Below are 12,109 nucleotides of genomic sequence, written 5' to 3'. Positions count from 1 at the left end.
GTAACTACAGTTAAATAGAAACTTAAGGGTGTGCAACATTTCATTCCTCTTCTTAGAAGAGTCCAGATGGGCCTGGATTCATGTCCCCTACCTTTAGGTACCCCAGGTAAGATGATGAATTAGGGCCAATAGCCAAAACACTTTTCTAAGCAGCATCCCTCATTTTTAGCACCTATCTGTAGAAATGTTTCACTGGAGGTGGAAGGCTGTGCTAGAATCTCGGTTTTCTTCATTAATTTCTCCAGGCTCTTTATAAGTGTACAGAGGGTGGGCATAAACTACTTTTTACTCATATTTTGGAGGAGAGACAGGAACCTCCTGCTTAATTTGCTTATGATCCAATCTGTCCTCCAGTCTGCTGAGTATAAGGAACACAAGAAAAACAGTCACTAAGAAGTTTCTCTAATCTCTGTAAGGCTCATGAAACGGTTCGTGGCTTATGGGACATGGAGATAAGTAGCACAAACTAAACCACGTGAGATGTCTGCATTTACGTATTTAAATGTTTTTGCATGCATTATCAATACACTCCACCCAAAGAGCATATGAAAGCCCAAGCATGCTTGCCATGCAGAATACAACATAATAAGTGTTTTAGGTTTTGTTGCATTGACCATTCTGCTAAATAAAGCTATCCAAGCTGGTGGTGGTTACAACACGGCCACCAGCAGAAAGCGTGGATGACTATGTCCATTTTATAAATGAGTGAAATTAAACCACAGATTCAGCTCTTAGTCAAAATAACACATAATTCCTATGTAACCTGTCAGGAGTCCTAGCCCTTTGCTTCCCAGTGCAGAGACTTTTCTCTAAAGGAAATACAGACCTTACAGGCACAGAATTCGGTAAAACAAACCAATAAACCCAAAACCCAGCTGACTTCCACAGATTCTCCCTACAGGCATGACGGTAATACATTAAAATCAGTGAGATTAAAATCATGGACAACTTTTTCCCCTTTTCTACACCAAACAATTGAGGTGGCATGTGTTGAATATTCATTGCTAGCAGTTGCAGACTTTTGCAGAAAGCAGCAGCAGCATAATAAGCCTACGCATGGTAGAACAGTTAGAATTACAATCAGACATTGTTTTTTAAAAGTAACCCATTAAAATAATACCCTACGTCTTGGCAGAGATGAAAAGCACATGATGTACACCTTTGAGTCGCTGGAGTTTTATGCTTCTTTGTTATTAATTACTCCAGCAGGTTTTTTCCTTAAAAACCATAGACGGTATTTAATGTTCTGTTACCCTGGGGCTGCAGTTCTCTGCTCGTGTATCTGCACGCAGCACCTTGCTCATGACTGGGAAATGTGAGGCAAAGATAATGTGTATGCACAGCTTCGTTGCTTAGCAAGTACAGTTTCATTTTCTGCAGAGACAAATTAGCACTATATATTTTAACATCTCTAGCCTACAAGTCATCGGCATAAAAGATGTTTCAGAAACATTATAGCCGTGGAAGACTTTGCAGAGCCTGTCAGTACACTATTCAAAGAGTTACTGAATGCATGAATTTGGGAGTTTGTTGGGAGTTTGAGGGGGAGGTGACTGCATCTCTTTCAGATAATAACGGGATCTGAAAGGTTTCTTGGCTGCCATAAATTAGCATTTTCAGCTCTGAGTGTGGTCTCCCAGAAACAGTTCATAGCTGAAGCCGTACACGTTTTTCTGTTCCTACATCCAACGGATAATAAAGCATGGAAAATTACTGCAGGCTTTTATCTCAGAAATGAAATGAACAGAAATACCACCCCTATTAGAGATTTGCTTACACTGCTGTTATCGCAGCAGCCTAAGCAACATTCAACTGTCCAACTTTTCTCAGCAACTGCTCATCTGGGTTCTCAGAATTGCTACCACCACCAACTGCAGTACCCAATGAATAATGGGAGCTGAAAATAAGGTGCAGATGCTCAGCTCCTCAAACAAGAAAGCCATCCATCACCACACAAAAAACTGAATAGAATCACCTCAGAAGTGGTTATCTTACTTCTTGGCCCAGGAGTGCCCCTCTTGCAGGCCATCAGGTAGTAGTACTCAGTAATAAAAAACTATTCAACAGTTTTAGATGAATAGTCAGTTTTACCCCATCTGCAAGCTTATGATCAGTGGGTGAAACCCAGCTCCTGAATAGATTTTGGAACACTGGTAAACTCGAGGTACAGTGCACTGCCCCACATCACAGCAGCAATGTTTCATGCTCCAGGATGGAGTCCCAGCAGGGACTGCTTCCATCAGCCTCACGATAGCCGGCTTCTAGTGTAGGTCTGCAACACATTGTTAAACAGCTCCAGTCTTTGTTACCTAAGGACGTAATTCAAGTGTAGTTATGCGTTGTCTACACCAGAGAGCAGTACCTTTAGTGGCAGAGAAACTCATTTTGGGGAAGTGGGAGCATTTGCACCACAAAAGAAAACTCACTCTGATACACAATCACTCTTCACAGCCCCAGTTGGAAGACCAAGTTGTATCCATGTACTTTGCCAAGTTGTATCCATGGTAAGAAGTCTACAGATGGAATAACCATCACACACCTAAGCAAAATTATCTTAGCTGATTGGCAGCTTGGATTTATTTTAATTATTTTTTTTTTAATCTTGCTAAAAACCTTTGTTTTAAAATAAGACAGAGTTTATGGAAGTATTTTTCAGGATTTTACTGCAAACCAATGGGTCTGGTCACAAAAAAATATGATACATATAACCAGGTTAATTATATTACATTACAATGATGGTATACATTACAAGTAAGTCTGTAAGTTTAAATATACATCTAGAGTTACAACTGAATGTACAGATCTTTTTTACAATACATACAATCAGGAATGAAAATCCCTCAAACCCCAAGACCATAAATAATGCCCATTTTACAGATGATATCTTTTAAACTAAAAGAGAAAAAAAAAAAAAGAAAAAAAAAAAAAAAAAGAAACCAACAGCTTTGACCGACTGCAGCTGGGGCATTTTGGTCCATAAAAACCCTTTCTAAAAATAGAAATCTTTTTTCATAGCAGCAATGCTTTCTTCAAGCATTTGGATACAAGTAATTGTGAGCCCATTTCAATAATTTTAGTTGACAGTATAGATTTACAAAAGAAATTTCAAAATTACACTTAATTTATCTTCCAAATATGGAAGAAACAAACGATGCCCCACATTGTGGTATCCTGCAAGTGTCACACTGATGCTTTAAACTAAGTCCATCTGTAGTACGCAGACCACACGCATACCATTTGTTCACATAGTAAACCCACATAAATGAACTGAGAAACACACTCTGCAACAGGGAAAGCTTTGGAGCTCACAAGATCTCATCAGAAAAAAAGGCACATTTCATAAAATCCTTATCACGTTCAGATAGATCTTCAGGCAAGGCTTTTCGAGCACGATTACAAAACAGCTTGTTCTTACTCCTACGATCTGCCGTAGCAGTCTATGGCAGCAGTCACTCTTGTTTTTTTCTTTCCCAAGGAGACAGCACCACTTTGGGGGAAGAACAAATGGAAACGAAAAGCCTGTAAAGCTCATTTAGAGAGTGATGTGCTCTTCAAAAAAGCTTCCAGCAAACAGTGTTGTTGAAATTAAGGCTGCAAAGCTGCCATGGTGGAAATGTGCAAATTCTCTTTCAAGGTGACTGGTCAACTGGCAGTTCCACCAGAAGGCCAAAAAAAAAATAAAAATAATGGTAGTTATTATTATTTAAAAAAGAATAAAAGAAAAATGTTCACAAGAAAGAGTCCACAGGTGGGGCATAAGAGAAGCCCAAAAAAGCTTCAGCGGCTTCTTTGACGCTGGCGGTGATGAGGATGCTGTCTGGGGACTGGCCAATGGAGTTGGGGACCGGCTCATCTGTAAACTCCGGATCAAAGTGTCGCAGGTCACTGGGGCCGCTCTGTGGAAAAGGCAGAAGAGGAATTTAGACCCAAATATTTTGTGAGTGGGCAGTTCAATTCAATATGGAGACAAGCACCCTTGTGTGGACACTCACAGTGTTATCACCTCAGGCCCACTGTTTAGCAGCTTTTGACAGTTTTAGTTTGACCTTTATTTTGTATCCTGTTGCACACTGTCTCACTAAAAAAAAGATGATTCAATTTACTATGGCTACACTCACACTAAGCTCATGCAGCCCAAGCTAAATGCAAACATGCCACTCTGCCTCACAGCAGTTTGCAGGGGAGGACTTTGATCTCCTAGTTATTAAATGTAGTTTATAAAATGCTCAGGAAACAATGGGGAACAACCTCCACAGCCTGATCCCTCACTTTACATGTTAGTATTTGACAAGCCAAATGTAACTCTGCCTTAGGGAAGCTCATTGCTCTCTGTACCTTAACTTCCCCTTGGTAAAATGGGGAGGCTAGGGATTATTTTAAAATTGCCATGTAAATGAAGCATGTGAGACAACAAACAAAACAGCTAAATTTAAATGGATTATCAGCAAAAAGTCAATTACCACTTATTTTTAACTTTGTTTGGACAGACACGGGGGAAGGAAAGTTGCACTCCCCAAACAGCCGTCTGGCCACTTGCCCCTGGCTCCTGGGCAGCCCACAAGGGGTAAAAAGACACTCTCCATGCACTCTATAATTAGAAGTGATACGTACCACATTTGGGTTAAAAGGGGGTGTAATCTTCTTATTAATGAGATCATCCCAGTTAATTGGGGAGAAGAAGATGTGATTCTTAATCTCCATCTGTTAAGAGAGAGAAAAATAGATTAATTCAGACCCAAGCTAATGTAAACAGTATGGCCCAGTCATCATCCTGCACTGCATGTGGGCACTGGCCAGTTTGCACTTACAAAGTCCTCCTTGGCACCAAGTCTCTTTGTCCTGTCCTTCTGCAAGAGGCCTTCCAGGAGATGTCTAGCCGAGTTGGTAATATTTGGCTTCAGCTGCAAGGGTTTATTCAAGATATTGTCGTACATTTCTGCGGTGTTCCTGCTGTAGAAGGGTGGCTGTGGGAAGCAGAAAAGAAGTTAATGAGGCTGACAGGCAGGCATGGGGTTTCTTGTGGGGAAAGGTGGAGTTAGCTAGTTTGATCTGTCATGAAGGATTTGTTGCTTACCAAGCCATAAAGCATCTCATACAGGACTGCTCCAAGGCACCACCAGTCCACAGTCCGGTCATAGGGCTGCTTATGGAGAACTTCAGGAGCAAGATACTGTGTAAGAAAAGGGAGAGAGCCACATGAGCTACAGGGATCTTTACATCAGGAAAGCCTCCCCATTCTTAAATGAAAGCAGCTTACTGAATCCCAGCAATAGCTAAGCTAAAGGAAAGCTACAAGATTTTTACAAATAGGCAGATGGTTTGAGAGCTGCTCTCTCCTGCTCAGCAAGCTCCACGTGTTCTACATGCCCTCACTGGCAGCCCTGTATTAGAAGGCCCTACTCGTCTAACCAGATGTACATACACGTGGGACAAGTCAGTTTTCACTGATGAGAACAGCTCTTGCTGTTGCTCTGAGCGTGGGGGCTGAGGGCTGGCCGTACCTCTGGTGTGCCGCAGAAGGTGGAGGTCGTGCCATTGTGCTCTATGTTTTCTTTGCACAGTCCAAAGTCAGTCAAGACAATGTGCCCCTGTGAATCAAGCAGGATGTTCTCTGGCTTCAGGTCCCTGTAGGAGGAGAAGAAAGAAGAGAAATGTTAGTTAGAGGAGGTGCAGTGAAAATATTTTGGGTGCAGATGTTTACAGAGGTTTACTAAGCCACTACAAAATATTAAAAGCAATTCCAAGCACCTACTGAGCTGAACTTTTCAATGCTTATTCAACAAAACACATATTTTTTCTGTACAACGAACTGAACAAGGCTGCTCACCGATAAACGATGTTCAGGGAGTGCAGATAGCCCAGTGCACTGGCAATTTCAGCAGCATAAAATCGGGCTCTCGGCTCCAGGAAGCAACGCTCCCTCTGGAGATGGTAGAACAACTACAGGAGACAGAGAGAACAAAGTTGTGTAAGCGGCGCCAAAGCCTGTTAACAATGCACTTAATTAGACTCAACATATATAGCAAGGGAGAACAATAGCAGGAAATGGCCTAACAACCCTTCGGTAGTTCAAAACTTGGCAAGCAGAAGCATTCAATCTAGTAACTTCTCCCCCATGACTTTTCCCCTTGCAACTCTTTTTGTATTTAAAAGGAAGGATGAAAATGTCTACCCTACCACCATGCACATGATAGGAAATAATATTAAATTTTCTTACTGCTTACCTCTCCACCATTGATGTAGTCCAGGACAAAATACAATTTATCAGCAGTTTGGAAGGAAAAGTGAAGCCCGACCAGGAAGGGGTGTTTCACATTTTTCAGCAAGACATTGCGTTCTGACATAATGTGCTTCTCCTGAAACACCAGAAATCATTCATGTTTAGTACACTTGCTTAGTAGTTGCAGTAAAAATGTATTTGATGGACATTGCAATGGCATCGTGAAAGGCAGCTTACCTCTTTCTTCTTCAGGATTGCTTTTTTCTGCAGGACTTTAACAGCATAGAACTGCTCTTCTGCCTTATGCCGTGCAAGGAGGACCTGAAAGTGCATAAAATTCCAGAACTGAGCAATACTGAAATATAGAACAACTCATAAACACAACCAGCAACAACCCTTTACGTTAACTGCTGAGCACAGCTACGTCCCTCTGGTTCAATGTGCAAGCCCTTTGCTGGAAATGCCTAACACTGTTACCATGCTGGCAGATTAATCTAGCCCAAAGATACCATGTCTAGTTTCTTTCCCTTCCAAAAGCGAAGTAAATCTATTCTTCACAGCTCTAGTGAACCGAGTTCCCTGGCTCTTTTTAATGACTCATTCAAATGCAGCATCCCTGCTCCCACTCCCTCTCCCTGCACTGGGCAGCAGGATGTGCTCAGGTTTGGTTTAAGTGACCACCATTCACCAAAGGCAGTACAAACCCCACTTTCTGGTATTTCACAGAAGAGCTCAAGAGTAAATAAATTAAAAAAAAAAAAAAAGTTAAGCTTACCTTCCCAAAACTGCCTTTTCCAATCACTTTTAAGAAATGGAAGTCTGATGGTTTGGCATGTGGGTTGGATGATGGGCCGAGATTGATCTGCTGTGAAGGACTGGGCTAGAAAAATGAACAGAAGCCACATTCACTAAAACAGTTCAGCAGTGAGAGTCTCAACAATTTCTCTTTTTTTAAAAATGTAATTAAAGTGACCTTGAAAATAAAGATTAACACTCTTCCTGCCACTAAAACTTGATTTTTAACAGAAACTTGATTTTTAACAGATATCTTAAACCAATAGGCACTGCCTAAGAAGAGTCTAACAACCATAGCTTACTTAGAAGTTCTTGTTGAAGTCTTAGACTAATTCCATAATGAAATAACAACTAATAACACTTTTTAAGAATTTCTTCCTCATGTCTGAAACAAAAAAGTTTCAGTCCAACCCGATTACTCTTTCTTGTTTACATTAGTGTGCTATGAGCTGAACTAGCACAATATTCATGATGCTAATTTTGCTACACTTCTATTAGTGGCAGAATTGATGTTCTAAAAACGTCACACTTGAGTAAAATCCACTTACCGGAGGAGAAGGATTAGCATTCATAAGTTCAGGCTCTTGAGGCTGAGAGATTTTCAAGATAGACTGAACTTCAGGGCTGCAAGGATAAGAGCACGCATGATTAGGAGAGTCGCCAGGCGCAGCAGGCAGATCTTTCCACCAGAGGGCAAGCGTGTATCGCGGAAGAGTTCTGGTTGAGCCTGCTACAGAAGGCAACCAAAACAATCCATTCGATTTAAGGAGTAAAATGTTTCTAGAGACAGTAAGTTTCATCATACAAAGAAATTTATTTATATGATAAGTACTGCACAAAATAGGGACGGGTCCCTAGAAATCTTCTCCGACTTATTTGTCCCAAACCGAGCTCACAGAGATCGTTGAGAAGTGAGTAACACCTCAACAAGACAAATTAACTCTTCTGTAACAGTCATGCCGGAGGCATTACAGTAAACAAGCATTATTTTTAAACTAGATCTCACAATATGTAGTGGTATTTGTGACTGAAACCCCGCAAAAATTCTGATACTTACTGCTTGCATGCATAGGAGTTGGTGGCTATCTTCTGAATGAAGTCGTTTAGTCCCATTCTTCTCTGCTTCATAAAAGCTATAATGTAAAAGGAAAGGAGAAACAAAATCGTTAAGCCAGAAAAAAAAAAAATCACAGAGAGAAAAACTACAGCCCCTTGAATATCTTCAAAGAAGCCCCCAGGCCGCTCACCGATGAGGATGGCCACCATCCCCCTCATCTTCGAGTAGGTCAAGGTAGAACCAGACGCCTCAGCTGCTTTCACGGTCATTTTGAAGCGAGAGGGGGATAAACAGCAAGCGCACCACCAGCTCCCAGCACCGCACTGCCTTGGCGGAGCACCCGACGGCGTTTAAGTGGCGGCGGTGATGGGCGGGACCGGGGCGGGGCGGCGACGATCGCCCCCCCTCGACGTCCTTTGGGGGGCGGCCACTGGTCGCCTCGGAGGACGTCGAGGGTGGGAGGGGAAGGCAATCGTCGCTGCCTTTACCACCGCCCTACCTTGGGCGCAGCCCTCAGGGGAGCCCCCCCCCCCGTATCCCCCATAGCACCTTGCCTCAGGATGCCGAGCATCCACAGACAAACGCATCAAATCCCTTTTTTTTTTTCCCTTGACAGCAAACTCCCGAACCCCGTCTCTCTCTCTCTCTCCCTCTTTCCTTTTTTTTTTTTTTAATCCGGCCCTACTTATTTTACGGTTACATAAAGTTGAAATCTGGCTCTATCTTTAGGACGACCACCTCTTCCGAAATTGTGGGTGTCCCCCCCACCACCCCGCAGCCCGCGTCCGCTCGCGGTCCCGCCGCACCGGCTGAGCGGCGATAAGGGACGCTGACGTTTCCCTGAAGGAGCCGCAGTGACTCAGAAGAACAAAATTTCCTGCCCGGTTTTCAATAAAACAAACAAATGTCCCTTCTGTGCACTGCCCTGATCCTGGCTGGGATATAACCAAAAGGAAAAGAAAAAAAATTGAAAAGAAATTTAATGATAAAAAGGGAAACAAAGGGGCGAAAATGATCTGTTCCCTGAACTTGGAGGAGAGAGCAGAAATCTGCTTCTAGAAAAGGTAGGGAGATGACCGAGGGCTGGACAAGTGCAGTAACGGGGGGGGGGGGGGGGGGGGGGGCGGGAAGAAAAAGGAAAACAGCCCTGCTCTGCAGATTTTGTTTTTACTGTACACGGTCATTTGGGAACACCGTGTACCTGCGATTTAATGGCTCAGTCGCTTCCTCGCGGGAGCGCCGGGGGCACATCAGGAGCGCTGGTGCATGCACGAAGCCCAGGGTGAAATGATGCAGCCGGGGCCCTCCTCGCAGGGGGCGCGGGAAGGCACGGCGGGCTCCCGGGCAGGCTCTCCCCCTCCGGGGCGCATCCCCGCTCCCAGCCCTGGCACGGGTCAGGCGCGTCCGGCGGGTGCCGAGCTCCTGCGCCCTACCGGCGGCTGGAACTTTCCACCCGACGGGGTGTTATTCATGCGCGTGTTTCGCCTCGCTGTCTGAACGAAGGGCGCTGGGCTGCGGCCAGCGGCTCCAGCTGCAACTTGCCCCCATCCTCCCCCCGCTCGGAGACCGTCTTTTTACTCTTTATTTTCTTTCTCCATACCCGCTGCTGCTGCTGCCTCCCCCCACAACCACTGCCGGCCGCTGGGCGGCATCCCTTGGCAGCTGCCTGTACCTCCGCCTCAGGAGGGGGATGGCAACACCGCAGCACAGCAGCCGTCACAGGCAGCAGCTCACCCTGAACAGCAAGACGGATGACCCGGAGAAGAGAGAGAGACCCCTGCGAGTTTGGCACAGGTCTTTAAAAAAGTGCTGCAAAGGCCTTATAGGGAAAGAGCAGAGAGGGATGATTGCCGGCTCCGCTCCGAGCCTCCGGTGTCCTTCCCGGAGCAAGGGGCCCTTCCCGCCGTGCCGGTGCGGGAAGTGGAAGGGAGCCGGCGCCAGGGAAGGAAGCGGCGACGGGAGAAGCAAGGAAATGGGGACCGCAGCTGGCAGGGCTCTAGGTTCTCCCACTTGTTGCTTTCCTGACTCTGTTGCACACAGAAACTGCCACTCTCATTAATGTAAATGAAGAGCAAAAAAAAAAAAAAAAAATCCCCCAATAAAATGTGGGATTTAAAACTATCCTTAAAAAAACAGGCTTGACAGATTGGAAGAGACACAGTTTTTTCTGCCCCTTTGTACTGTTTTCAGAGTGCTGCAGTTAAAAACCACTCAAGGTCCACAGTTTGGAGGGTCACCGGAATCCCCGTCCCCTACCCGCTGCCCCCTGGCATCTCCAGGCTACACGACGATGGCCCCCGGCACGCTCCTACCAGCTGTGCACAGAGGCGAGCGGCTCCCAGCCCCCGGGCAGTCTCCGGCACAACCCACCCGCTGTTCTGCACAGCTTGCCAGAGGCTGACACCCACTGCCCTCCTCCCCGCTCAGCCGCGGCCCCCCACCCGGCCCGCAAGCGCCCCCGCTCCAGACGGCTACACCAGCGCCCTCGCCCCCGCTCCGCGTCGGTCTTTTTGCAAGGGCTCTGCTGCTCTCGCCAAGTCACCTGGCCTCCGTTCGTGCCAAGCGCTGCCTCAGCTGTACCCCACACGCACCCGCCTGTATTCCCCGGTGCATCGCTGAGCGGGGACCCCGCTGCTGGAAAGGTTCTTTTCCCCGCGGAGAACAGTTCTCCTGCCAGGGCGGAACGGTGAACCCACCTTTCAGCGAAGACTTCTCCTCTTTGCCCCTCATCTTGCTGCCTGCCGGGACCCCGGGCGCGGCGCGGCGGCGCGGAGGCTGTGGCTGGGCTCCCGCTCCCGGCCGCTGCTGCAATCCCGAATAACTCCCCTTCCTGGCCGGGCGGCCCGCAGGCAGGAGGGAGGCGGCGAGGACGGCGAGGCCGGCCGGCGCTCCCGCTGACCCCTTTATGGACGCAATATCGAGGGCGGCTGACATGCGGGAGCGTTATAAAGTTCAGCACGGGCCGCCCCGCACACTCTGCCCCGTTGCAACATCACCCTCAAAATTACTGTAATCAGCGCGCACACAAACACGCACGGGCGGAGCGGGGCGGGGGGGCCGCTCCGGCCCTCCCTGACCTGCCGGCCGCCGCCAGCCCTGCCCCACGGAAGCTTGCGCTGCCCACGCTCCCCCGGCCAGGGCGCGGTGCGAGCGGCCGCGCACCCACGGCGCGGGTCCTGCGCCCCCTTCCCTCCGGGACGGGCGGGGCGGGGGCCGCTGCTGCTGCTGCCTGCGGGGGGCGCGGGGCTGCTGCCCCCGACCGGGCTTCCCCGCCGGCCGGATAGCGCCGGGGCGGCACCGGCGCCCCGCTCCGACCTGGCACCCCGCGCCTTCCGCCGGCAGCGCCCCGGCGGCGCCCCCCGCCCGCGCGGCACCGCTCCCCCGCCGCCGCCCGGCCCGGCCCGGCCCGGCCCGGCCCGGCCCGGCGCCGCGCACCCCGGCCGCGCCCCGCCGCGGGAAGCCGCTCGCCGCCCGTGCGGCACCCACCTGCCGGCCTCCGCAGCCGGCAGGGCCCTCGCCCCCTCCTCGTGCTCGAGGTGCCTCGCAGCATTGACGTTCTTAACGTGGAAGGGAGGAATGACACCCAAGGGACGAATTATTATTATTATATTAGTTAAAATTCATGCAGCTTTTGAAGATGATGAACTGGATTCTCCAAAGCCCAGTGTGTCCTAAGGTTGCATTTTATAACTTTTCCCTACAGTGGCGGCAGCAAACCTCAACAGCTGAAAGGCATGAGGGAACACAAGAAAGGACTAAGTAACCAAAGATCCCATTTCTCCGATGCCAAGCCTTATGGGAAAGCATCAGACCTCGTGAATATCTCAATAAATTGCATCAAGAATTTGTATAGACAATGGTACAGCTGAAAAGTAAATACAGGAAAAGAATCAAAGAATTACAGTGATGTTCCACACTCATGTTGCTCTTCTACCTCAACGTAAAAAAAATTGACAAACTGTCCTGAAATTCTAAATTAAGAGTTTTTCAAAGCAAAATGAATAACAATAAAAAAGAAAGTGGATGTTGAAAATAAA

At 47.4% G+C, this 12,109-nt stretch overlaps 1 protein-coding gene across 2 annotated transcripts; it reads right to left on the bottom strand.

Annotated features, from left to right (window-relative positions):
• Nucleotides 1–2,646: 2,646 nt before the first annotated feature.
• Nucleotides 2,647–11,082, bottom strand: SGK1 (serum/glucocorticoid regulated kinase 1). Of its 2 annotated transcripts, none has more exons than XM_069010725.1 (12): nucleotides 10,769–11,082; nucleotides 8,073–8,148; nucleotides 7,564–7,639; nucleotides 6,996–7,100; nucleotides 6,458–6,541; nucleotides 6,225–6,356; nucleotides 5,828–5,940; nucleotides 5,502–5,625; nucleotides 5,075–5,170; nucleotides 4,809–4,964; nucleotides 4,612–4,701; nucleotides 2,647–3,896 (listed from the first exon to the last, which is right to left on the bottom strand). In XM_069010725.1, exons 1-12 carry the CDS (start codon nucleotides 11,004–11,006, stop codon nucleotides 3,729–3,731), a joined length of 1,458 nt encoding a protein of 485 aa, XP_068866826.1. In that variant the 5' UTR covers nucleotides 11,007–11,082; the 3' UTR covers nucleotides 2,647–3,728. The 2 variants fall into 2 exon arrangements, with proteins under 2 accessions (XP_068866826.1, XP_068866827.1); XM_069010726.1 differs by lacking the exon at nucleotides 10,769–11,082 and adding an exon at nucleotides 8,263–8,429.
• Between the last annotated feature and the right edge of the window lie 1,027 nt (nucleotides 11,083–12,109).

Source organism: Aphelocoma coerulescens, chromosome 3 (assembly GCF_041296385.1).
Source record: "Aphelocoma coerulescens isolate FSJ_1873_10779 chromosome 3, UR_Acoe_1.0, whole genome shotgun sequence".
Taxonomy (NCBI): domain Eukaryota; kingdom Metazoa; phylum Chordata; class Aves; order Passeriformes; family Corvidae; genus Aphelocoma; species Aphelocoma coerulescens.
The sequence above is the reverse complement of the archived record's forward strand: the minus strand, read 5'-3'. Positions and strand labels throughout refer to the sequence as shown.